Below are 27,005 nucleotides of genomic sequence, written 5' to 3'. Positions count from 1 at the left end.
TTTTCGAGTGACGAGACTGGTAAGACGACTTCAGGAGGGAAGTCACATGTGATAGCAAAGCAGAGGTCCTGGGTTCGAGCCTCGGTGTGAGCCAAATCAGGAGGAAGTGGTACTCGCCAAGCAAGCAGCGAGATGTCCTTTACACATGCTTATCAATAACTGGAAGAAACAATGTCAGAAGTGCAGTTGTCTGGATGCTCCTCATTACACACATAACTCCCCCCAAAAATGTACATCTACAAAACATTTTGTATGTTCTGTTACACACTATTTTAGGCCTAGTCTTTGGAATTTAGGCTTTTCTGGACATAACCGCTATATGATGGTCACTGTATCCAATGGGTGTGGATACAGCTTCATAAAACAGTTCTGCAGCATTAGTCAATACACATGGATGATATAGTTCCTGTAGTGTCTGTAAACGCCCTGGTAGGTTGATTAATAACCTGAACCAGAATACAGGCACTGGTTACAGTGATAAGCTTTCCCTTGAGCGGACAGTTGGATGAATACCAGTCTATATTCAGGTCACCCAAAAAATAGACCTCTGTTAACATCACACACATTATCAAGAATTTCACACATATTATCCAGATACTGACTGTTAGCACTTGGTGGCCTATAGCAGTACCCCAAAAGAACAGGCTTGAGATGAGGCAGGTGAACCACAGCACTTCAACAACATTTGACATGACAGGAATATGTCTCTGAATGTATACAGTACCAGTCAAAAGTTTGGACAGACCTACTCATTCAAAAGTTTCTTATATTATTCTACAATGTAGAAAATAGTAAAAATAAAGTAGGTGTGTACAAACATTTGACTGGTATACATATATACAGTTGAAGTCGGAAGTTGACATACACTTCGGTTGGGGTCATAAAAATTCATTTTTCAACCACTCCACAAATTTCTTCGAAACAAACTATAGTTTTGGCAAGTCGGTTAGGACATCTACTGTGTGCATGACACAAGTCATTTTTCCAACATTGTTTACAGACAAATTATTTCACTTATAACTCACTGTATCACAATTCCAGTGGATCAGAAGTTTACATACACTAAGTTGACTGTGCCTTTAAACAGCTTGGAAAATTCCAGAAAGTGATGTCATGGTTTAGAAGCTTCTGATAGGCTAATTGACATCATTTGAGTCAATTGGAGGTGTACCTGTGGATGTATTTCAAGGCCTACCTTCAAACTCAGTGCCTCTTTGCTTGACATCATGGGAAAATCAAAAGAAATCAGCCAAGGCCTCAGAAAAAAATTGTAGACCTTCACAAGTCTGGTTCATCCTTGGGAGCAATTTCCAAACGCCTGAAGGTACCACGTTCATCTGTACAAACAATAGTACGCAAGTATAAACACCATGGGACCACGCAGCCGTCATACCGCTCAGGAAGGAGACGCGTTCTGTCTCCTAGAGATGAACGTACTTTGATGCGAAAAGTGCAAATCAATTCCAGAACAACAGCAAAGGACCTTGTGAAGATGCTGGAGGAAACAGGTACAAAAGTATCTATATCCACAGTAAAACGAGTCCTATATCGAAATAACCTGAAAGGCAGCTCAGCAAGGAAGAAGCCGCTGCTCCAAAACCGCCATAAAAAAGGCAGACTACGGTTTGCAACTGCACATGGGGACAAAGATCATACTTTTTGGAGAAATGTTCTCTGGTCTGATGAAACTGTTTGGCGATAATGACCATCGTTACACTTGGAGGGAAAAGGAGGAGGCTTGAAAGCCGAAGAACACCATTCCAACCGTGAAGCACGGGGGTGGCAGCATCATGTTGTGGGGTGCTTTGCTGCAGGAAGGACTGGGGCACTTCACAAAATAGATGGCATCATGAGGGATGAAAATTATGTGGATATATTGAAGGAACTTCCCAGGACATCAGTCAGGAAGTTAAAGCTTGGTCGCAAATGGTCTGCCAAATGGACAATGACCCCAAGCATACTTCCAAAGTTGTGGCAAAATGGCTTAAGGACAACAAAGTCAAGGTATTGGAGTGGCCATCCCAAAGCCTTGACCTCAATCCCATAGAAAATTTGTGGGCAAAACTGAAAAAGGATGTGCGAGCAAGGAGGCCTACAAACCTGACTCAGTTACACCAGCTCTGTTATGGGGAATTGGCCAAAATTCACCCAACTTATTGTGGGAAGCTTGTGGAAGGCTACCCGAAATGTTTGACCCAAGTTTAACAATTTAAAGGCAATGCTACCAAATACTAATTGAGTGTATGTAAACTTCTGACCCACTGGGATTGTGATGAAAGAACTAAAAGCTGAAGTAAATCATTCTCTCTACTATTATCCTGACATTTTACATTCTTAAAATAAAGTGGTGATTCTAACTGACCTAAGACAGGGAACTTTTGCTAAGATGAAATGTCAGGAATTGTGAAAAACTGAGTTTAAATGTATTTGGCTAAAGTGTATGGACACTTCAGACTTCAACTGTATACATACTGTACTCATTCAAGGGTTTTTCTTTATTTTACTATTTTCTACACTGTAGAATAGTGACGACATCAAACTATGAAATAGCACATATGGAATCATGTAGCAACGAAAAAAGTGTTAATCGAATCAAATAAGCGAAACAACAGTCGATCATTACTTTAAGACATGAAGGTCAGTCAATCCGGGAACATTTCAAGAACTTTGAAAGTTTCTTCAAATGCAGTCGCAAAAATCATCAAGCACTATGATGAAACTGGCTCTCATGAGGACCGCCACAGGAAAGGAAGACACTGAGTTACTTCTGCTGCAGAGGACAAGTTCATTAGAGTTACCAGCCCAAATAAATGCTTCTATCATGACACAAGGCGAGACCCAGATGCAGACACATGAGGCAGATGGTTGGAGTTTAAGATGTTTAATAATCCAGAAAGGAGTAGGCAAGAGAATGGTCATAGACAGTCAAAAGGTCAAAACCAGTTCAGAGTCCAGGAGGTACAGAGTGGCAGACAGGCTCGAGGTCAAGGCAGGCAGAATGGTCAGGCAGGCGGGTACAGAGTCCAGAACAGGCAAGGGTCAAAACTGGGAGGACTAGAAAAAGGAGAATAGCAGGAGTACAGGAAACCCGCTGGTTGACTTTGAACATACAAGACGAATTGGCACAGAGAGACAGGAAACACAGGGATAAATACACTGGGGAAACAAGCGACACCTGGAGGGGGTGGAGACAATAAAAGGACAGGTGAAACAGATCAGGGTGTGGCAGCTTCACAGAGTTCAAGTAACAGACACATCTAAACATCAACTGTTCAGAGGAGACTGCGTGAATCAGGCCTTCGTGGTCGAATTGCTGCAAAGAAACCACTACTAAAGGACACCAGTAAGAAGAAGAGACTTGCTTGGGCCAAGAAACACGAGCAACAGACATTAGACCGGTGGAAATCTGTCCTTTGGTCTGATGAGTCCAAATTTGAGATTTTTGGTTCTAACTGCAGAGTAGGTGAACGGATGATCTCCGCGTGTGTGGTTCCCACCGTGAATCATGGTGGAAGAGGTGTTATGGTGTGGGGGTGCTTTGCTGGTGACACTGTCTGTGATTTATTTAGAATTCAAGGCACACTTAACCAGCATGGCTACCACAGCATTCTGCAGCGACACGCCTTCCCACCTGGTTTGCGCTTAGTGGGACGATAATTGTTTTTCAACAGGACAATGACCCAACACACCTCCAGGCTGTGTAAGGGCTATTTGACCAAGAAGGAGAGTGATGGAGTTCTGCATCAGATGACCTGGCCTCCTCAGTCGCCTGATCTCAACCCAAATGAGATGGTTTGGGATGAGTTGGACTGCAGAGTGAAGGAAAAGCAGCCAACAAGTGCCCAGCATATGTGGATTCCATATGTGTTATTTCATAGTTTTGATGTCTTCACTATTATTCTACAATGTAGAAAATAGTAAAAAATTAAGAAAAACCCTTGAATGAGTAGGTGTGCCAAACTTTTGTCTGGTAGTGTATATAAACTCAAAATTGAATAAATAAATAAATAAAATAAAATACATTTCTTCATGAAATAGTACCCCCAAAACACCAGTCTCAACGTTAACAGTGAAGAGGAGACTTCGGGATGCTGGGCCATTTTGAGCCTGTAATCGAACCCACAAGTGCTGATGCTCCAGATACTCAAGTAGTCTAAAGAAGACCATTTTTATTGCTTCTTTATTCAGAACAAAAGTTTTCAGCTGTGCTAACATAATTGCAACAGGGTTTTCTAACGATCAATTAGCCTTTTAAAATTAAAAACTTGGATTAGCTAACACAACGTGCCATTGGAACACAGGAGTGATGGTTGCTGATAATGGGCCTCTACGCCTATGTAGATATTCAAAAACAAATCAATACAATAGTCATTTACAACATTAACAATGTCTACACTGTATTTCTGATCAATTTGATGTTATTTTAATGGACAAAAAATAATAATCTTAAAAAAATAAGAACATTTTTAAGTGACCCCAAACTTGTGAACGATAGTGTATATATATACACATACACTGAAGTATGTATACCAATGTTTGCATCTGCACAGTTCTTCCACCAAATTTGTTTTTCAAAAATGTTATGTGAAAATTATTACAAGTTTTCCTTGTATGGTTTGTTAAACGTTGAAATCAATGGTTTTTGTTTGGCATACATTTTAAAGTGAAAAGACAGAGTTAAAGTGTAATTCTGTTACATTGGAATTGCAAGTACGTATGTCTGTCAAGGCTATACACTGAGTATGCAAAACACTAAGAACACTTGCTCTTTCCATGACATAGACTGACCAGGCGAATCCAGGTGAAAGCTACAGTATGATACCTTATTGATGTCACTTGTTGAATCCACTTCAATCGGTGTAGATAAAGAGGAGACAGGTGAAATAAGGATTTTTAAGCCTTGGGACAATTGAGACATGGATTGTGTATGTGTGCCATTCAGAGGATGAATGGGCAAGACACTGTTCTAAGGGCAAAAGGGGGGTGGGGGTATCGCTACTCCCTGTTTCGCTACTAATGTATTATCAAATTAATGATCTAAGTCTCAGATATAGTCAATAAATTAATGTTATTTCTAAGGCTACATATATTAATATGGGCTATCTTTGGATGTTTACTTGGTAGCTTATCTGAGATATTCATAATATTGACAGAGAAAAAAATAACAAAGGAAGAAAATAACTTTATTTGGCAATCAGGCACTTGTGAGTGTAGTAGTGTGATGTGGGGTTGGAGCTCTCTCACCACTTCCAGACTTTTGGGTGGGAGGGTGGACAATGATTATGCCATAGCGGATGCAAGCAATGTTCCCAAGCTCCCTGGCAGGCGTCATGGCAGGGATCAGTTATTTTTGCCTCTGTTGCATAGCTTCAGAGAACTCCTCGCTGAGGAAGATGTGAGGATTATGCAATTTAGATCTTCCCAGTCTCTCTATTGGTAGTCCTCCCAGTCATCCTCTTGGGTAATGTGCGTGTTGGGATATTTAGTCCTGCAACAACAGTGACCTCATGTGGACACATTGGCACCGCACACAGACTCTACACCTGCGCAATATCCATGACGACAGCGCTGTTACGTCGTTTACGCGCGGACACGACAATGGACTCTTGAGTCTGACATTTTGTTGCTAGCTAGCTGGGAAAGCAGCTAGTACATACTTTTTGTGCAGCTAAACCGTCAACATGTCTTTATATTGATTAATGTAGCTATATTATACATCATATAATTGAAATAGCAGCTAAACGACGTGCAAAAGATAACACTGTGCCTTCGAACGTGGGTGAGTGAGCGAATGAACTTCCTAGCTACGTTACTGTTAGCTTCTGATTTCATGCTTTATAACATCAGTTAGCTAATTAACTGTCATCTGTCTTCCTTTCAAATTGAATAAATATGATCGAAAAGCCTTGTCTCTTAACCTCATTGAGGTTAAAGACAATTAATTTAACTTTCCCAGTGTGGCATGGTACATCCAGCAGCCTAGCCAAATAAGTTTCACCTTCTATTTGTGTAACGAGACGAGATTTGGAAGGATGACCTAGCGAGATCCCTTCTAGCCTAATTTTACAGCAGCAGCATTTTATTTCGCAAAATGTTAGTGGACACAATGGTCCGGTTCATGCCTAAGCTGATCTGATCATCATTGTAACTGATCATCTGAATGGATGCCTCCCACAGAAAAATGGAATTACTTCCTGTGCTGGATCCAGAGGATAAACCACGAGCAGGACTGTGGTAAATAAACGTACAGTTCAACAAACTAGGATTAAGTTATACTAGACTTTCAATTCTGGTATTCATGACATGGTGTTCCTGTCTTTGTCCCCAGGTATGCTATGATACCCAGAGGAGGTGGTCCAGGAGTTAGTGTGGGCCACACCTGTATATACATCCCTTCTGAGGATGATGGCAAGGGGAAGGTCCTGATCATAGGAGGAGCCAACCCTAATGGCAGCTTTTCAGAATCCCACGTCATAAACCTGGGTAAAGACAAAATGTCACATCAACACAATATTATGCCTGGCACCTGTCTCTTTATTGTGTTTCATATCATTTCAATGTTTTATTTTATATCAATGAGTCAACTCATTATCTTACCAATAACGTCAATCTGTTCTGATATATTCTTTGACTGACAGTTCCATGTTTGTCCCTCTCACCCTATCAGACAGTCACGAGTGGGACATTCCTGAATGGGAGGGTCTGGAGGCACGGTATGAACATTGCAGCTTTGTCCCTGAGAGCTGTCCACAGAGCCTGTGGGTGTTCGCTGGGGCACAGCAGAGTGGCAACCGCAACTGTGTCCAGAACCTACAACTCACAGGTATAGAGATTTGTATAGTGTGATTTTAATATATGGTTGTAGCTAAGTCGGAAGGTATAGATCTACAGAATGAAGTGTTGCATGGATTATTTTAGAGCGTAGTATCATAGAACAGCTAATGAATGTCTAGTAGCGGTGTTTGCAGAGTAACAATCTCCTTCATATCATGTCTGACTCTGAGCAATGTCCCATACCTTTTAGTCTCCTGAGGTTTTGTATTGCTACGTTTCCAGACGGTGGGTTGTGGAAGGGTGTAGAGGTGAAAGGGACGCCGCCCTGTCCCAGGACGTATCACACTAACTCAGCCAGCGTCGGGGACCGACTCTTTGTCTTCTCTGGAGGGGACTCAGGGGCCACACCTGTCTCGGACCCCAAGCTTCACGTCTTCAACACAGGTTGAAAATGCATGAATCAGTCTGCCAATACAACACATTCACACAGCAGTTACAGAGGAACCAGCCCAAATGTGGATCAAAAGCTCAGTAGTTAGAGGCAACAAGCTTGTTGGCCAAATTCAGCCTTTAAAGTTACATTTCAGAAAGTACCAACTGAATTTAGAGTTAGGAGGAGATATTTTGTGTTTTCCTCTGTCTCCGTTTTTAGTTTCCTGCACCTGGTCTCAGCCAGACACACAGGGCAGACATCCCCCTGCAAGACACGGCCACGTGGTGACAGCGGTAGGACCCAAAATCTATATCCATGGAGGCATGGCAGGAGAGAAGTTCCACAGCGACATCTACTCTCTAGACACCAGTAAGTATTCAAGTCAGTCATTGTTAGTGGAATTAAATGATTCCTACAATATACTCATTAATTAAATTCAATCTGTCTATTTATAAGAATTTGTAAGATACTTATTAACATAAAATAGACAGGATACAGTCATATTAAAAGTAGATAATAGTGTTTATTCTCGGAGCAAGCTCCCATTTGATCATAAACYCAGACTTATATACAATATATGACGTCATAGGTTACAGAATGCGTCTCATTGTCCTAATCAAATAGAAAACAGGTTCAAAAGTTCATTCTAACCTCACAGGGCACTCACATGAAAACACCATATAATKATTTATCCTGAAGGCTCACTATAATTGATTACCACTTGAGCAGACAACTCAAGATAATGAAAGACCTAAAAAGTGACCCACAGCCTTATCTAAACATCTCAGGGCTAAGTTGGGTCAGTTCAACCAGAGTTMAATGACCCTTTCTGCTTACTTTATAACCCACAACACAAATCTCTTTTCACCAGGCATGCAGAGTTCAATTTGTTATATTTTTATCAAAAGCTAGAATTTGTTTTAACTATTTATTAACAAAATTCCTAACAGTCATACACATGAAGAACTTGATCCTGCTTTAATTGTGTTATATTGTTTCCTCTGTTGAAATGAAGGACACAATAGAATAGAATGGAATGGCTTCCAGTCGAAGCTCACATCATCTTCAAGACCCTGGTGCTTGCATAAGGAGCAGCAAAGGGAACTACCCCTCCTTACCTTTAGGCTATGCTCAAACCCTACATACCAACCCGAGCACTTTGTTCCACCACCTCTAGTCTCTTGGCCCTCCCACCCAAAGGGCCGGCAGCTCCCGCTTAGCCCAGTCGAAGCTCTTCTCTGTCCTGGCACCCCAATAGAGTACCACAGTATGTGTCATAATATCCATAAAACCTAGCGGTCAAACAGGGAAATGGTTCCAATCAATTTTCCTCCATTCATTTTTCCCATCGGTGATTTTAGAAACACTTAAAATAAGGGCTGTTTCATGTAGACTTACTCCGGCGTGACGTTTTGATAACTCTTAATCTCTCTAGGGCAAGGTGACTTTTATATCATATTTGCCTGTATTTACCCCGCAAAAATGAAATGCTAAATGACTGCTAATGTGGCTATCGTAAAGAATTACAAATGCCATGATGATCTGGGGGAGACTGGCGAATCGAGGCAATGATAAGAATCTCTGGATTAACTATCTAATGTTAGCTAAATGTAGTAATGAATATATTGGCTACATTTCTTTAAATTGGCCATTCTGTGAACTGTTTAAAACTGCAAGTTTTAAATTGACACAATACCTGTTAGCAAAGGTGTCAGCTAGAGATGACGTGCAAGAGCTTGCAGGGATTTGTAGTTTTGCATGACGTCTACTTTGATGCTAATTAGCATTTTCGAATCAGAATAAATAGAGCTGAATATATTGATAAAAGTCACCTCGAGATGTACATGGTTAGCAAACTGTCACCAGGGTAAGCCTTCACAAGAAACAGCCCTTATTTTATGTTTTTCTAAAATCCCCTATGGGAAAAATGAATGGTAGAAAAACGATTGGAACCATTTCCCTGTTTGACCGCTAGGTTTTATGGGTGTTATGACACCTCCACTGTGGGGCTCTATGGTGGAACAAGCTTCCCCCTAAAGTCAGGACAGCAGAGTCCCTGCCCATTTTCCAAAAACGTCTGAAACCCTACCTCTTTGAAGAGTATCTTAAATAACTTTCCCGACGCACCTCTCCCTACAAAAAAAGGCACTTGTGTTTTCCTACTATCACTGACTTTGCTGATAAATAGTTTGTTGAGGGAAAATGTACTTGATACGATTGTGATGTTGTCTCACCTAGCTATCTTAAGATGAATGCACTAATTGGAAGTCTGCTAAATGACTCAAATGTAGTTCCAGTGAAATCTCCCATTCTGTGTTGGCATGAGAAGTGGTATGGCTGGTCCTGTTAACTATTTGGGTGCTACACTTTATCTAGGCAGTATGAAGTGGGAGAAGGTCCAAGCCAAAGGAGACATCCCCCCGGGGGTGGCTGCCCACTCAGCTGTGGCCCTCGGAAAGAACATCTACATCTTTGGAGGGATGACCCCAGAAGGGGCCAGCAATGCAATGTACAGATTTCAGTGTGGTGAGGCCAAAAATATCTACTTTGGAATGTTTAATGAATGTGGTATTTATTCTGGATCCCCATTAGTTGCTGCCAAGGTCTGGCAAAATGAAGGCCGTTATACCATTTTAAAAACATTACAATACATTCATAACAGATTTCACAACACACTAAGTGCGTGCCCTTCAGGCCCCTACTCCACTACCACATATATACAACACAAAATCAAATGTATTTATATAGCCCTTCGTACATCAGCTGATATCTCAAAGTGCTGTACAGAAACCCAGCCTAAAACCCCAAACAACAAGCAATGCAGGTGTAGAAGATCCATGTGTACATGTGTGTTTAGTGCGTATGTTATCATGTCTGTGTGTGTGTGTGCATGTGCTGCCTCTATGTTTATGTTGCTTCACAGTCCCCGCTATTCCATAAGGTGTAGTTTTATCTGTTTTTTCAATCTGATTCTACTACTTGCATCTGTTACCTGATGTGGAATAGAGTTCCATGTAGTCAAGCCTCTATGTAGTACTGTGCGCCTCCCACAGTCTGTTCTGGACAAGTAGTGATGAAGTCAGTCTCTCCTCCACTTTGAGCCAAGAGAGATTGACATGCATATTAGTAATATTTGCTCTCTGTACATCCAAGTGCCAGCCGTGCTGCACTGTTTTGAGCCAATGGCAATTTCCTAAGTCCCTCTTTGTGGCACCTGACCACACGACTGAACAGTAGTCCAGGTGCGACAAAACTATGGCCTGTAGGACCTGCCTTGTTGATAGTGCTGTTAAGGCAGAGCAGCGCTTTATTATGGACAGACTTCTCCCAATCTTAGTTACTGTTTTAATATGTTTTGACCATGACAGTTTACAATCCAGGGTTACTTCAAGCAGTTTAGTCACCTTAACTTGCTCAATTTCCACATTGTTTATTACAAGATTTAGTTGAGGTTTAAGGCTTAGTGAATGATTTGCCCCAAATACAATGCTTTTAGTTTTTGAAATATTTAGGATTAACTTATTCCTTGCCACCCATTCTGAAATGAACTGCAGCTCTTTAAGTGTTGCAGTCATTTCAGTCGCTGTAGTAGCTGACGTGTATAGTGTTGAGTCATCCGGATACATAGAGACACTGGCTTTGCTCAAGGCCAATGGCATGTCATTAGTAAAGATTGAAAAAAGTAAGGGGCCTAGACAGCTGCCCTGGGGAATTCCTGATTCTACCTGGATTATGTTGGAGGCTTCCATTAAAGAACACCCTCTGTGTTCTGTTAGACAGGTAACTCTTTATCCACAATATAGCAGGGGGTGTAAAGCCATGACACATACGTTTTTCCAGCAGCAGAATATGATTTATAATGTCAAAAGCCTCACTGAGGTCTAACACAACAGCCCCCACAATCCTTTTTATCATCAATTTCTCTCGTGTAAGTGCTGTGGTTGTTGAATTTGTTTACTGTAAAATTGCATTGTATCTGGTCAAACACAAACACAAGGGTTGGTAACAGGCTGATTGGTCGGCTATTTGAGCCACTGAAGGGGGCATTATTATTCCAAGGTATTGGAATTACTTTTGCCTACCTCCAGACCTGAGGGCACACACTTTCTAGTAGGCTTAAATTGAAGATGTGGCAATGTCGGCCGCAATTTTCCATCCAAGTTCTCAGACCCCGGTGGCTTGTCATTGTTGATAGACAATTCTTTCACCTCTTCCACACTCACTTTACAGAATTCAAAATTACAGTTGTCTTTCATAATGTGGTCAGATATACTTGGATGTGTAGTGTCAGCAGTTGTTGCTGGCATGTCATGCATAATCTTGCAAATTAAAAAAATTAAGTAGTTGGCAATATCAGTCGGTGTTGTGATGAATGATGGATCTGAGTTTAACTTTTTTACCAACATTTCATTGAATGTGCTCCAAAGCTTTTTATTATAATTCTTTCAATTATCTTAGTTTCATAGTGTAGTTTCTTCTTCAGTTTGGTCACATGATTTCTACTTTTGCAGTACGTCGCTCTCTCCCCCACCCTGTATATTGCGTCGTTTCTCTACTTTGATGTAATATTTGCCACACAAAGTCACTGTTGTGTCTATCCTGGAGAGAATATTTACTGACAGCCATACTGTTTTGGGATACTAATGCACCTTGAGTATTTTGTTTTACTCTTCTCATCCTGTGCAGACAAAAGGCGCTGGACCCTGTTGAAGTTTGAAGGGAACATGCCACCCAACAGACTGGACCACTCCATGTGTGTCTTACCCTGGAGAGTAAGGCCTGAGAGCACCAGTGGAGAGAGAGACCAGGCCCAGAGCTCCTCAGCGTCAGGGACCGTACAGTTGGCATTTGTGTTTGGAGGGATGGACACTCAGGGGGTCATACACAGTGACTGTGTTGTAACTGTCCTAACATGACCTTGATAGCTACTGCTCTGGGAAATACCATGTGCCTGTATGTTGAACTATTTGTCAATAATATTGCTGCAGTTAATTTTAGCACTACCTTTTTCAAACAAATCCAACCAGTGTCATAAGCTGCCCATCCATCCAATGACATATGATCATGGATCAGATGTTGGTTCAGTGCCAGTAGAGCCTAATTTACACCCCACATACATACGGAACTACAAGTATCTCTGAAAAATGGTGTTGCATGGCAGATGCGCACAGGCTATAGCGCAGGGCTCTCCAACCCTGTTCCTGGAGAGCTGCAGTCCTGATAAGCTGCACCAGGTTAGTTAACTGTGGGGAGTGAAAATCTACAGGAAGGTATCTCTCCAGGAAAAGGGTTGGAGAGCCCTGCCAGAGAGCGCTTAACATTTGTGTGGGATGTTAAACTTCATTAGCTGATCCCTCCAATCGGTGTATCGGGAGGGAGAAAAAGCAAATCCAGAAAATTGACTACTTCAAAATGGAGATAGCCTCAATGGCACTGCCCATGCTGTCACAGATGGTATTATGGTGCAGACCCCCAAATCATAACTCAACGCAGTTACATATGAATTTTAAACATGGAATAGTTTGGAAATTAACAGAAAATGACAGTCGATGTTCTGTGGTCAGAGGCAATAGGACGTCTACCCGCTGCACACAGCCATCGTCCGTTGTGGTGTCTCATTCTTAACATATGATTACCCATCAGACATGTAAATTTGCAGAATAATATCAGAGACAAATCAAAGACATTTGTATCAAACATTTATTTCAATGTCTTTACAGTAGAAAGTAATTTCTACAATGACCAGATTCAATAAATAACTTGTTAACATTGCTTGTGAACATGTTACCCTTTAACCCAGAAACCCCAGTCTAGCACCCACCCCACTAAACCCTCCCCCTAGAGAACTCCTTTTCAAACTGCCTGAGAACAGCAGCAGCGAGCCTCAAACAGGCCGACTAGTATACCTCCGCCACTCAGCGAAGAGAACGTCCCTCAAGTTGAAACAATATTTCACAAGTCTTTCCAGCAGATTCATGGTTGCGTTTTTGCAGCCCCTTTTCTCACCATTTTAAGTCCAATATGTACATCTGTGCCACTCGACAGCCTTACAACTCATCCTTGTCGCCCTGATCTGCCTCTCCCTCTTCTTCTCCTCCCTCAGGCGGGGGTCCACCTGCACTTCCGTAAAGCTTGCTGACGATCGGCTGCACCACCTCTTCCAGCTCCTTTTTCTTTGCCTGGAAGTCCTCCAGCTCAGCGTCTTGGTGAGACTCCATCCACTCAATCTTCTCCTCTACTGCTTTCTCTATGGTTTCCTTGTCCTCGGCTGACAGCTTGCCACCCAGCTTCTCCTTGTCGCCGATCTGGTTCTTGAGCGAGTAGGCGTAGCTTTCAAGCTCGTTGCGGGCATCAATGCGCTCCTTCAACTTCTTGTCCTCGTCGGCGAAGCGCTCAGCATCGTTGACCATGCGCTCAATGTCCTCGGGAGTCAGGCGGTTCTGGTCATTGGTGATGGTGATCTTGTTCTTGTTGCCTGTTCCCTTGTCCTCGGCTGTGACGCGCAGGATGCCGTTGACGTCAATCTCGAAGGTGACCTCGATCTGGGGCACACCACGAGGTGCGGGGGGAATGCCAGTCAGGTCGAAGGTTCCCAGCAGGTGGTTGTCTTTGGTCAGGGGACGCTCACCTGGATGAAGGCGAGAAGCAGAATTTTAAACAGATGTCATTTTTTACAGTGGAAAACACCATTTATGGATGTAGCAATATGGGGCAGCGATTAATCAAAGGAGCTTACCCTCGTAAACTTTGATGGTGACAGTGGGCTGGTTGTCAGAGGCGGTGGAGAAGATCTGGGACTTCTTGGTTGGCACCACAGTGTTTCTGGGGATCAGCTTGGTCATGACTCCTCCCACAGTCTCAATACCCAGGGTCAGGGGGCACACATCCAGAAGAACCAAGTCACCTGATGGACAAGACAGGAAACCATTAGTTGTGATATACATAATAGGACAGCACTGATGTGTTATGACCTGTAGGTATCCATTGTTTGGTTTAAAATCTAAGCATCTAGCCTACATTTCCTTATGTATAAATAATGAAGATACCTCAGGGTATAGCCTTAACTTAGCATAGTGCATGGCGTAAGCACATGGACCAAGACCCACCTGTGTCCTCCTCTCCAGACAGCACTCCAGCCTGCACGGCAGCTCCATAGGCCACAGCCTCATCGGGGTTGATGCCCCTAGAGGGCTCCTTGCCGTTGAAGAACTCCTTCACCAGCTGCTGGACCTTGGGGATACGGGTAGAGCCACCCACCAAGACAATCTCGTCAATGTCGGTCTTCTTCAAGTCAGAGTCCTCCATCACCTTCTGCACGGGCTTCATGGTGGAACGGAACAGGTCCTGATAGACAAGTAATACAAATGGCAAATTAAAAGAGGTTCCATGAATGTGTTTTCAATTTGAATGTTCCAAGAACAATGGGCCAGCAGTGTCACTGTTGTATGGTCATTTGAACCAACTTACCATGTTGAGCTCCTCAAACTTGGCACGGGTCAAGGTTTCTGAGAAGTCCTCTCCGTCGAAGAAGGACTCAATCTCAATGCGAGCCTGGTGCTGGGCAGACAGGCCTCTCTTGGCCTTCTCCACCTCACGACGCAGCTTCTGCACCGCACGGTTGTCCTTGCGCACGTCCTTACCGTTCTTCTTCTTGTACAGCTTGATGAAGTGCTCCATGACACGCTGGTCAAAGTCCTCTCCTCCCAAGTGAGTGTCGCCGTTGGTGGCGACTACCTCAAACACGCCGTTGTCGATGGTCAGGAGGGAAACATCAAAGGTGCCGCCACCCAGGTCGAACACCAGGATGTTCTTCTCACCGTCCTTCTTGTCCAGGCCGTAGGCGATGGCAGCTGCAGTTCTGGAATAGAGGGAAACAGATGTAACCAGCATGGTATTGGCAGATATTTTCAGTGATTGAAATAAATATTGGGCCAGTCATTCTAATGTTAATTCAGTTTCTGCATTGTGAAGACAAACACACTTACGGCTCGTTGATGATCCTCATGACATTCAGGCCGGCAATGACTCCAGCATCCTTGGTGGCCTGCCGCTGGGCATCATTGAAGTAGGCGGGGACAGTGACCACAGCGTGTGTCACTTTCTTTCCCAGGTAAGCCTCGGCGGTTTCCTTCATTTTGGTGAGAACCATGGCAGAGATCTCCTCTGGAGCGAAGGTCTTCAGCTGACCTCCACCGATGTCCACCTGAATATGGGGCTTGCTCTTCTTCTCGATAACCTAGAAGATTTAAGTAGCCACCATTAAGCATTTCTCCTCTAAAAACAATTTCAGAGCTACTTCAGCATAGTTATATGCTGAATAAGTAGTATATTATTTGCATAGTGAGTGCTTCAGGCGATTAGGGCAGGGAGTGTGTTTGTTAGGGCTCACCTTGAAGGGGAAGTACTTGATGTCATGCTGCACAGCAGAATCAGTCCAGGCTCGGCCAATCAGTCTCTTGGCATCAAAAACTGTGTTCTCAGGGTTGGAGGTGAGCTGGTTCTTGGCGGCGTCACCGATTAAACGCTCCCCCTCTGCGGTGAAGGCCACATAGGATGGAGTGATGCGATTTCCCTGGTCGTTGGCAATGATCTCAACACGGCCATTCTTGAACACACCAACACTGGAAAAGGAGAAGCATATAGATGAGAACCATGGAAAGTATCAACTACATCACTTGACATGATACGCTAGAGTCCTTTAGCCAAATGATTGGGAGTATGAGACCTAAGATTACATTTTCTATTCATTACAAAATGCTTACCAGGAATAGGTGGTCCCCAAGTCGATGCCAACCACGGTTCCCACACTTTCCCGCTTGTCGTCATCATCGGCAAACACACTGCTGGCGACCAGCAGAACCACGCACAAAAGCCTCATCTCTATTCTGTGTCTATTCACTCAACTCTTTGAAGTACTCTGTCAAAAAGAGAAAGTCAAGACACTATAAATGTTGTTGCTTAGTTCACGGTGTAGGCCTTTCATCCTTGTACATCTAACGGAACGAGTTAATTTGGCCCTCTGATGAAGACATGACGGTGCATACTGGTGTGTGTAGACTCCGAGGGTAGCCCACATGCTAACAATAATAATAAAAATAATATGATGATGAACACAAGATTACCGGTAATAATGTGCCCAAATGAAGCCAACATTACATTTGGTAATTAAAACTTTTGGCGAAGTTATAAAAAAAAAAAAAAAACGAATATCTAGTGGTTGGCTAGCTAACATCTCCATATTATAGGGATTTAAACTAGAGCTAGTGGTTAGTTAGCTGCTGATGCTGCTTGACCAATTTGAGACACCGGTTTCAAAAGGCGTGTACTCTAGCGAGGTAACTTAGCTACCAAACTGGCTGACCTTTTTCAAGCATGATAGCTAACGTTAGCTAGCTGACGAAAGACACAATTTAAAAGGGTAGCTAAACTGTTTTTAAACAATCTCCATGTTTAGATATAAATTAGTTAAACATTAAATTTATGGATAACCTGCTGGTCAGCTAACTAACTTCAGTTAAACAGGAAACTGCCCCCCCCCCCTCTGGCATTTATGTAAAATGGAATCTTTATTTTGAGCTAACTTGCGTTTAATTCACATACCTTTGTAAATAATTCTCTGGAGTCTTCCTTTGGGGTTTATCTCAATGGAAGTTATTTGCTTCACAGCCTGTGTTCTTCAAAAACGCCTACGATTGTGAGTCTGTAAAATGATGTTTAATGAACGGTGCTCTCCGTATATAAGCCGTCACTTCTTCCCCATCGTGGAGGCTTCCCATTGGCCAGACAGCAGTTCGTTGGAACGCGTTCATTGGCAGCACCAGACATGCTGGCCGCTGCTGATTTGCACACGTTTGGTCAAGTGAACGTCATGATTCATGCTTTACTGTACGACGCTGATAGGTTAGGTGTCAATGTGTCAAGTCCCAAATACGTGAAATGCCGGTGTCATACATAGAAATGTAGTTGGTGCATTGAATTGACAGTCATTTGGGGGTCATTTTCCAATTTCAGGACCACTGTAATCTAAATTGTACTAAATTACAGTAAACCCAAGCCTAATACTTGTGCAAGGGAAGTAGTGAACTAAAACCAGTGCCATATAGTGAATTGTATAACATGATGATGGTAGGCAAAAGCCAAATGATCTGTGTGTAAAAAAAAAAAAAAAAAGGTAATCAAAGTTAGTTGTTACATCAGGTAAATTGTACATAAGGGTCTGTGCTATCTGGAATCCTTGGGACGTTAGGGTCAGGCAGGGGTGAAAGTAGATTTAATTTATTCCCTGTATAGAATCTCATATGAGACCAAAACATTTTATGGGCATACCAGCCCCCCCTCCTATACCCGTTAAACTAGAATAGTGTAAATAAGGGGTCGGAATAGGTTTTGCCTTGGGCCAATTATTTTCTCAACGTTCGGTAAGGGTAGGGGTTAGGATGTAGGGTTGTGACGTCCCAAGGATCCCAGTTAGCACGGACCCTGTTTTAAAAGATTTGTCTTTCTATTCTACTGCATTAACCAATCAGCTGACTGTTTGCAGAGGCGGGGCAATCGCCGATAGCGGATTTCCACTAGATAGCACAGCCACAAACTCAGAATTGGCCAAATCGTAAAAATGAATGAAACATTATTTTTTTAAATCTATATATTTAAGGTTAGGCATAAGGTAGTGTGGTAAATTTAGAGTTAAGAATAGAGCTAGGTTTAAAATCACATTTTAAGAAGATAAATTGTAGAAATATGCTAGGTTTATGACTTTGTGGCTGTGGTAACTAACGACGACCCTGGTATTGTCCATTTGTTGTGCTCACAACTTGTGTATACAACCGTTACAATCTGTTTAACAGTAGTTGCCTATCTTCTGTTAAATTGCAACGAAACAGTTTATCAGGTGACATACAGTTTACGTTATCTTTATCAACATACGACGGCACAGCTAGCCAGCTCACCAAGGATTTCTAGGCTAGTTTTGTGTACTTTTGATAACGGTAGACCTGTATCATATCCTTTTTTTATGAGCGTGGTAGCGCTACGTTCATCCACGAGCGCCTTTGTATGTCAAGTGAGTAGGGGCTTTGGTCAACTGATGTCCACTCGTGGTGATTCTGCGAGGGTTCGATCACTGGGAAAAGGATACAACTTGCATCAACAAGGTATTCTGAAAATAAAGTGTCAGCCTATTTCTGATGTCAATGTCATTGTTAGTAACTACATTAGCTAACATATTACACAACAGTGTATATTGCCCTCTTTCTAGACGTTCTATCTAAACTGTTTGTTAAGAAAATGTTTGAGAAGTCTTGTAGTATTAAATCCTGGGGGTATCGTATAGAGGTTGACCATTATGATTTTTCAACGCCGATACCGATTATTGGAGGACCCCAAAAAGCCGATACCGATTAATCGGCCGATTTAAAAAAATATATATATATAATATGTATTTGTAATAATGAAAATTACAACAATACTGAATGAACACTTTTCTTTTTCCTTAATATAATACATCAATAAAATCAATTTAGCCTCAAATAAATAATGAAACATGTTCAATTTGGTTTAAATAATGCAAAAACAAAGTGTTGGAGAAGAATGTAAAAGTGCAATATGTGCCATGTAAAAAAGCTAACGTTTAAGTTCCTTGCTCAGAACATGAGAACATATGAAAGCTGGTGGTTCCTTTTAACATGAGTCTTCAATATTCCCAGGTAAGAAGTTTTAGGTTGTAGTTTATTATTATGGAATTATAGGACTATTTCTCTCTATACATTTGTATTTCATATACCTTTGACTATTGGCACTTTAGTATTGCCAGTGTAACAGTATAGCTTCCGTCCCTCTCCTCGCCCCTACTGGGCTCGTACCAGGAACACATCGCAAACAGCCACCCTCGAAGCATCGTTACCCATCGCTCCACAAAAGCCGCGGCCCTTGCAGAGCAAGGGAACAACTACTCCAAGTCTCGAGCGAGTGACGTCACGATTGAAACGCTATTAGCGCGCACCCGCTAACTAGCTAGCCATTTCACATCGGTTACACCAGCCTAATCTCGGGAGTTGATAGGCTTGAAGTCATAAACAGCTCAATGCTTGAAGCATTGCGAAGAGCTGCTGGCAAACGCACGAAAGTGCTGTTTGAATGAATGCTTACGAGCTTGCTGCTGCCTACCATCGCACAGTCAGACTGCTCTATCAAACATCAAATCATAGACTTAATTATAACATAATAACACACAGAAATAGGAGCCTTTGGTCATTGATATGGTCGAATCCGGAAACTATCATTTAGAAACAAAACGTTTATTCTTTCAGTGAAATACGGAACCGTTCTGTATTTTATCTAACGGGTGGCATCCCTAAGTCTAAATATTGCTGTTACATTGTACAACTTCAATGTTATGTCATAATTATGTACAATTCTGGCAAATTAATTACGGTCTTTGTTAGGAATAAATGGACTTCACCACAGTTCGCAACGAGCCAGGCGGCCCAAACTGCTGCATATACCCTGACTGCTTGCACGGAACGCAAGAGAAGTGACACAATTTCCCTAATTATAAGAAATTCATGTTAGCAGGCAATATTAACTAAATATGCAGGTTTAAAAATATATACTTGTGTTTTGATTTTAAAGAAAGGCATATGTTTATGGTTTGGTTTGGTGCACCACAGTGCTAAATCATCACCCGTTTGGCGAAGTAGGCTGTGATTCGATGAGAATTTAACAGGCACCGCATCGATTATATGCAACGCAGGACACGCTAGATAAACTAGTAATATCAACCATGTGTAGTTAACTAGTGATTATGTTAAGATTGATTTTTTTTTATAAGATAAGTTTAATGCTAGTTAAAACTTACCTTGGCTCTTTGCTGCCCTCACGTAACAGGTAGTCAGCCTGCCTTGCAGGCTCCTCCGTGGGTGCAATGTAAGGCAGGTGGTTAGAGCGTTGGACTAGTAACCGGAAGGTTGCAAAAACGAATCCCCAAGCTGACAAGGTAAAAATCTGTCGTTCTGCAGTTAACCCACCGTTCCTAGGCCTTCATTGAAAATAAGAATGTGTTCTTAACTGACTTGCCTAGTTAAATAAAGGTGTCCTTTATAAAAATCAGCCAAATCGGTGTCCAAAATGCCAATTTCCGATTGTTATGAAAACTTGAAATCGGCCCTCATTAATCGACCATTCCGATTAATCGGTCCACCTCTAGTATCGTATTATACCTCAAACCATACAGTAGCAGTCAAAAGTTTGGACACACAAGCTCATTCAAGGGTTTTTCTATATTTGTGCTATTTTCTACATTGTAGAATAATAGTCAAGACATCAAAACTATGAAATAACTCATGTGGAAAATAGCACACCAAAAAGGTGTTAAACAAATCAAAATATATTTTATATTTCAGATTCTTCAAAGTGGCCATCCTTTGCCTTGACAGCTTAAAAATATATATATATGTATTTCACCTTTATTTAACCAGGTAGGCTAATTGAGAACAAGTTCTCATTTACAACCACGACCTGGCCAGGATAAAGCAAAGCAGTGCGACACAAACAACAACACAGAGTTGCACATGGAATAAACAATAACACAATAGAGAAAAAAAGTCTATATACAGTGTGTGCAAATGAGGTAAGATAGGGGAGGTAAGGCAATACATAGGCCGTAGTGGTGAAATAATTACAATTTAGCAATTAAACACTGGAGTGATAGATGTGCAGAAGATGAATGTGCAAGTAGAGATACTGGGGTGCAAAGGAGCAAAAATAAATAACAGTATGGGGATGAGGGAGTAGTAGGGTGGGCTATTTACAGATGGGCTGTGTACAGGTGCAGTGATCTGTAAGCTGCTCTGACAGCGGATGCTTAAAGTTAGTGAGGGGAGATATGAGTCTCCAGCTTCAGTGATTTTTGCAATTCGTTCCAGTCATTGGCAGCAGAGAACTGGAAGGAAAGGCAGCAAAAGTAGGAATTGNAGTTGGATGGGCTATTTACAGATGGGCTATGTACAGGTGCAGTGATCTGTGAGCTGCTCTGACAGCTGGTGCTTAAAGTTAGTGAGGGAGATATGAGTCTCCAGCTTCAGTGATTTTTGCAATTCGTTCCAGTCATTGGCAGCAGAGAACTGGAAGGAAAGGCAGCAAAAGTAGGAATTGGTTTTGGAGATGACAAGTGATATATACCTGCTGGAGCGCGTGCTACGGGTGGGTGATGCTATGGTGACCAGTGAACTGAGATAAGGCTGGGCTTTACCTAGCAAAGACTTATAGATGACAGCTTTGCACACTCTTGACATTCTCTCAACCAGCTTCATGAGTTAGTCACCTGGAATGCATTTCAATTAACAGGTGTGCCTTGTTAATTTGTGGAATTTATTTCCTTCTTAATGCGTTTGAGCCAATCAGTTGTGTTGTGACAAGGTAGGGGTGGTATACAAATGGTGTGGGGATGCTTTGCTGATGACACTGTCAGTGATTTATTTAGAATTCAAGGCACACTTAAACAGCATGGCTACCACATCATTCTGCAGCGATACACCATCCCATCTGGTTAGGGCTTAGTGGGACTATCATTTGTTTTTCAACAGGACAATGACCCAACACACCTCCAGGCTGTATAAGGGCTATTTGACCAAGAAGGAGAGTGATGGAGTGCTGCATCAGATGACCAGGCCTCCACAATCACTCAGCCCAATTGAGATGGCTTGGGATGGGTTGGACTAAAGAATGAAGAAAAAGCAGCCAACAAGTGCTCAGCATATGTGGAAACTCCTTCAAGACTGTTGGAAAAGCATTCCAGGTGAAGCTGGTTGAGAGAATGAGCTATCTTCTGTATACCACCCCTACCTTATCACAACACAACTGATTGGCTCAAACGCAGTAAGAAGGAAAGACATTTCAGAAATTAACTTTTTAATAAGGCATACTTGTTAATTGAAATGCATTCCAGGTGACTACTTCATGAAGCTGGCTGAGAAAATGCCAAGAGTGTGCAAAGCTGTCATCAAGGAAAGGATGGCTACTTTGAAGAATATCAAATATAAAATATATTTTGGTTTGTTTAACATTTTTGGGGGTTACTACATGATTCCATATGTGTTATTTCATAGTTTTGATGTCTTCACTATTATTCTACAATGTAGAAAATAGTAAAGATAAAGAAAAATCCTTGAATGAGTAGGTGTGTCCAAACTGCTATCATTATGAATGTTTTTACCTGTAACCAGTAACAACTTGTCTTTCATGTTCTCGCCTCATTCTCACTGTGTCAGCTGACAGAAGACCTGACTGAGAATCCTCTATTCTGCAAGCTCGATAACGCTGTCACAGCATGTGGACCGCCCCAGCCTTACTGTTACACTGAAGAGAGAGCTGGAGAAGGTATTACACACAAACAACTTATCATCTTCGAGTGCTCAAAACGTTGCTATCTCAAGCATGATTGTAAGAATTAACCGATTACTATAAAGTACATGTCTCAGGCTCGCATTTAAAGATTCTGGTGCATCCAAGAGTATTAATTTGTCCCTCTCATAATAATACAATTGTGGTTCTACTTTAAGCAATGACATTGTTGTTGTGTTATTACACTACTAGAGTTGTTGTTGCTATTTAAGACCGTGTTATGGACTTGGACTACTCTGTGTGTGGGTGCGTGTTGTGTGAATCGCTTTAAATGACTGAGATTATGTTGTTTTAATCCAGGCTGAGAGGGACCTGCAGACAGAGGCTTAATGGGCTGTGTTCAGAGAGCCTGTACAGGATACTGCAGGAGATGATCCAGGAGCACTGTGTCAGAAAGCATCACTCTACTGTGCCTCCAGAGGACGACACGGTACAATACAGAACAGTACTCATTGCTCATTGCTGAATGGACTCTACTATACATAACTCTAGTCTGCTCTATTCTAGCTGGACCCTAGTGACACCACCAGCCAGGACCAACCTCCTGTCCTAGGACTGAGTGTCCAACAGGTGCTGTAGCTGATGCCACAAGAGGAGGTAGGTACACTTTGTCCGTGAGGCTGATACTTAAAGGATGAGTTCTTTTTATAACCAAATCGAAATTTTAGATTAAAATGGTATGTTATAGAAGGGTGTGGACACCTTTTGTGTGATTTGACATGTTTTTGAGAAACTTACCCCAAACAGCTAATCCTTTTCTCATCCTCGTTGTGTAGTAATGGGGGTCCGGGGAAAAAAAGAACTAAGGCTCCAAAAACACCCAGATACGTCATTTTAGAAACAGCAAAGCTCTCAGTACAGTGATCCAGGTCTTTAGATGTTGTACACATGAAATTGTGTCATTCTGAACTTTATCCGCAATGTTATATAAATCACAAAAGGTGTCTGGACCCTTGTATAACATGCTATTTACATAAAAATGGTGATTTGGTTGTAAAAAATAAAACTTCTCCTTTAAGATCCATTAACACAAGTTATACTGGCAGGTGCAACGTGTGTTTAAAAAAAAAAGTAAAAATTCAAGCAATTTTCAAATAATTCCCACGCACCGGCAACAAGTAATCAAATCAAAGTTTATCGCTTGCCCAGGTTGCAACAGGTGTAAAAATACAGTGAAACGCTACAAACTCTTCCTCTACAATGCAGTGACAAGCCTGTTGTCTTAGATGTGCGAGTGCTTTTCCTATTTATGTACAGTATCACACACACACTGCTCTTCTAGAGCTCTGGTAACCCCTAGAGATCACTGAATAAACATGTTTTATTTCTTGGACTTGTTCTTGTTTCTCTAAACAGGATATGTGGAAAATGAAACAAACTGCCCAGAGAATTAGAAAAGCATCTCTGGAAGACGTGTTTCAGCCTCCTGTCCTACTATCAGACTGAATGGGGTAAAGAGACACCAGACTTTTACCAAAACGTAGATATGTAGCATAAATACGATTTTACATTTGACAGTATGTGTGTGTCTTCCTATGTAATGGACACCAATGGTCTTTAGCAAATGTGGCAGTATCTGGCTTTATGGTATAGCCGCTCACCTGCATGTGTGTGAATGGTGAAACATACCACTCCTCTTCTTTCTTGGACAGAGGATGAGAGTGAAAGGCTGAAGAACATGAAGCTGTCTCACTTGTCTGGCCTTCTGGAAAGCGAAAGGAAAAGAGCAGAGAGCCTGAAGGGGCAGAGCCGTGAGTGCCGCCCTGCTGCAAAAGCAGACTCCCTGCTACCTCTCTGTAAGAGACTCTCAACACTTGGTTTGATGTATTCTTAGGTTTGTCTCACGGGTTGCGACCTTCACTCACGATCAACGTGTTTTCTCCAGGAGCTGTTAGGATGCATTCAGATTCTCCAGTCACTTATCCTTGACCACAGGCTAAATGCCCAGAAATAACTTGACAGGAAAGAGTTTGAGTACTTTGAGGCCAAATGTGAGATCATCATGCAGAAGATCAGGTGTGATTAGCCCCTCCTGTTTACATCTACTCTACACTGGGCTCCTTCAGATGCAGTTCACTGTTAATGAGTGTGAGAAATTGGTATTTCATGCATGTCCATCAGCAATGTTCAGTTTTCGTGTCTCTTTTACATTTCTTAAATATGTCTCTTCACAACAGAGCAGAGATGTTGGAAATTCAGCTGAACACCTACACAACAGACACAATATCAGCCTATAGAATAACAAGGTGAGTCAAATGCTGCCCAGCAACTCAATGTCATTATCATATCAACCACTCTGGGAGCTCTCAACACCTACACATCATTCCCACTCATGTTGTTCTTTTTGACAGCTTTGTTCATCTACTATGCCTTTCCTTGCCTAAACATCAGACTGTTACCATGGTTACTACATGAATATCAGCCTGAAAGAAGTCACTGTAAAAAAGACTCAATAGTCTTTACAAGGCAGAATATTAAATACAATTATATTTACACTTACTTTACCGGTTGTACATGCTGTCGGTCCTTTTGGCGGTAGGTAGAGATAGGGTATCCACAAGAAAGCGTTGTTTACCAGACTTTTTGCAGTGCCAATAGTTGACGCATTGCACTTGATGACCGAAGCACATTTCCTGGCAATCAACTGTTAGGGTTTGCCATTTGTTTAGGCTCGCCAATATTGTGCAAGTCTTTGTCACGTGCAAATTGTAACAGGAATGAAAATAAAAACCGGAAATACAAACTATATACAGACATGGCCGTGGAAAGTAGTTTGGGGGTGCAGTGATTTATTAAATATTTTATGCCAAGGGGGTGGATGCAGAAAAAAATGAATTGCCCGCACTGAAGAAGTCTGTATCGATCCGCTAATACAGGACTAGTAAAGGCCCAGTGCACTACTTTTGTAAAACTGTTTTAACTAAATGTATTTGAGTGTTTTCCAGCATTTGTAACTTGAGTCTGATAATTATCTGTACAAAAGTTAATTTGATAATAAAAATACTTGCTTTATATATGTTTTCCAGTTTCTTTAAATACTTTGCAAATGCAACTTATTTCTATATGAAAACTGAAATGGTCAATTCGATCTTTTTCCATTTTAGTAGACGCTCTTATCCAGAGAAACTTACATTGCGAGTGCATACATTTTCGTACTGGTCTGCCATGTGAATCGAACCCACATCCCTAACATTGAAACATTTCAAAGACTCCAGCCACCCTTCTCATGGACTGTTCTCTCTGCTACTGCATGGTAAGCGGCAAGTCTAGGTCCCAAAGGTTTCTTAACAGCCTCTACCCCTAAGCCATAAGACTCCTGAACAGCTAATCAAAGGGCTACCCAGACCCCTCTTTTACGCTGCTGCTACTCTCTATTTATTATCTATGCATAGGCACTTTAACTCTACCTACATGTACATATTACCTCAATTACCTCGACTAACCGGTACCCTGCACATTGACTCTGTACCGGTACCCCTTGTATAGAGCCTCGTTATTGTTATTTTACTGCTGCTGTTTAATTATTTGTTACTTTTATTTTCAATTTTTTTATTTAACACTTTTTTCTTAACCAACAATACTTCAAGAAGTTTTAAGGGCTTGTAAGTAAGCATTTCACTGTAAGGTCTACCTGTTGTATTCGGGGCGCATTTTTGAACATTGCAAGCACCATGCTCTACCAACTGAGCCACATCACCATAAACCACTTACTGTCACAATGTACTCAATTACTGTATTGTGTATTGTTTTTCTTCATGGTGATGGAGACTACAGGTACAAACCTAGATGACCAGCTTCTGTACCATACAGTAATGTACATTTTACATTAAGTGGTTTGTAAGGATGGAAAATTAATACTGCACAAAGTGGTTTTCCATGTTATTTGATCAAGAAACATATTTAATTTGATGTGGATGTTTTGTCTTTGCCCATAACTTTGCACAATTTGATGTAAATGTTTGAGGACAGGGTTTTGTTCTTTCTGGATTCCATTAGAATGACAATCGCAGACGAAGGGACAGGGCAACAACTCTTACAATTCCAACTATTGAATCCTGCAAGATACTGTTCTTAATTATACAACTACCTTTTTTGACAAAGTGGAGATGCTGAAAAAAGTTTTGCCCACACTACAGACATATATATTGGTCTGCTAATACTAGTAAAGGCCCAGTGCACTACTTTTGTGAAAAACTTTTTTTATATATATATTATTTTTTTACTTTTTATTTTATATTCTGATTTTTCAGGGGGTGCTTCAGCATTCCTACTTCCAATGGCTATGTATACAGACCAACATACTGAAGGTGGGGTTGATAACCCCACCATACTGGATATTTTGTTTCCCCATTCATACCAGCAATAGGACCGACCACACAGACCACCAGTAAATATAATT

At 41.7% G+C, this 27,005-nt stretch overlaps 2 protein-coding genes and 1 long non-coding RNA gene across 3 annotated transcripts; 2 read left to right on the top strand and 1 right to left on the bottom strand.

Annotated features, from left to right (window-relative positions):
- Positions 1-5,570: 5,570 nt before the first annotated feature.
- Positions 5,571-12,979, top strand: rabepk (Rab9 effector protein with kelch motifs). The gene is made up of 8 exons (XM_023987697.1): positions 5,571-5,779; positions 6,178-6,234; positions 6,329-6,483; positions 6,668-6,823; positions 7,057-7,218; positions 7,427-7,576; positions 9,584-9,733; positions 11,894-12,979. The coding sequence occupies exons 2-8, from the start codon at positions 6,182-6,184 to the stop codon at positions 12,121-12,123; spliced, it is 1,056 nt and encodes a 351-aa protein (XP_023843465.1). The 5' UTR covers positions 5,571-5,779; positions 6,178-6,181; the 3' UTR covers positions 12,124-12,979.
- On the bottom strand, positions 12,890-17,299 carry LOC111964030 (endoplasmic reticulum chaperone BiP). Its single transcript, XM_023987695.2, has 8 exons — positions 16,808-17,299; positions 15,970-16,124; positions 15,597-15,828; positions 15,193-15,443; positions 14,675-15,065; positions 14,314-14,551; positions 13,944-14,111; positions 12,890-13,835 (listed from the first exon to the last, which is right to left on the bottom strand). Exons 2-8 carry the CDS (start codon positions 16,083-16,085, stop codon positions 13,255-13,257), a joined length of 1,977 nt encoding a protein of 658 aa, XP_023843463.1. The 5' UTR covers positions 16,086-16,124; positions 16,808-17,299; the 3' UTR covers positions 12,890-13,254.
- Positions 17,300-20,080: 2,781 nt separating this feature from the next.
- LOC111964528 (uncharacterized) lies at positions 20,081-25,620 on the top strand. Its single transcript, XR_011479879.1, has 6 exons — positions 20,081-20,201; positions 22,474-22,582; positions 22,907-23,036; positions 23,114-23,203; positions 23,963-24,057; positions 24,259-25,620. It is a non-coding gene; the product is annotated as an uncharacterized lncRNA (long non-coding RNA).
- Positions 25,621-27,005: the final 1,385 nt, after the last annotated feature.

Source organism: Salvelinus sp. IW2-2015, linkage group LG5, assembly GCF_002910315.2.
Source record: "Salvelinus sp. IW2-2015 linkage group LG5, ASM291031v2, whole genome shotgun sequence".
Lineage (NCBI taxonomy): Eukaryota > Metazoa > Chordata > Actinopteri > Salmoniformes > Salmonidae > Salvelinus > Salvelinus sp. IW2-2015.
This window is presented reverse-complemented; position numbering and strand designations above follow the sequence as displayed.

Bases quoted from the DNA above. Each gene is read 5' to 3' on its own strand.
- rabepk (XM_023987697.1), top strand. From the start codon at position 6,182: ATGGAATTACTTCCTGTGCTGGATCCAGAGGATAAACCACGAGCAGGA. The intron at 6,235-6,328 runs GTAAATAAACGT...CTTTGTCCCCAG, and splicing joins AAACCACGAGCAGGACTGTG to GTATGCTATGATACCCAGAG. The intron at 7,219-7,426 runs GTTGAAAATGCA...CTCCGTTTTTAG, and splicing joins GCTTCACGTCTTCAACACAG to TTTCCTGCACCTGGTCTCAG.
- LOC111964030 (XM_023987695.2), bottom strand. From the start codon at position 16,085: ATGAGGCTTTTGTGCGTGGTTCTGCTGGTCGCCAGCAGTGTGTTTGCC. The intron at 15,066-15,192 runs GTAAGTGTGTTT...CCTCTATTCCAG, and splicing joins ATGAGGATCATCAACGAGCC to AACTGCAGCTGCCATCGCCT. The intron at 14,112-14,313 runs GTGGGTCTTGGT...CTTGTCCATCAG, and splicing joins GTCTGGAGAGGAGGACACAG to GTGACTTGGTTCTTCTGGAT.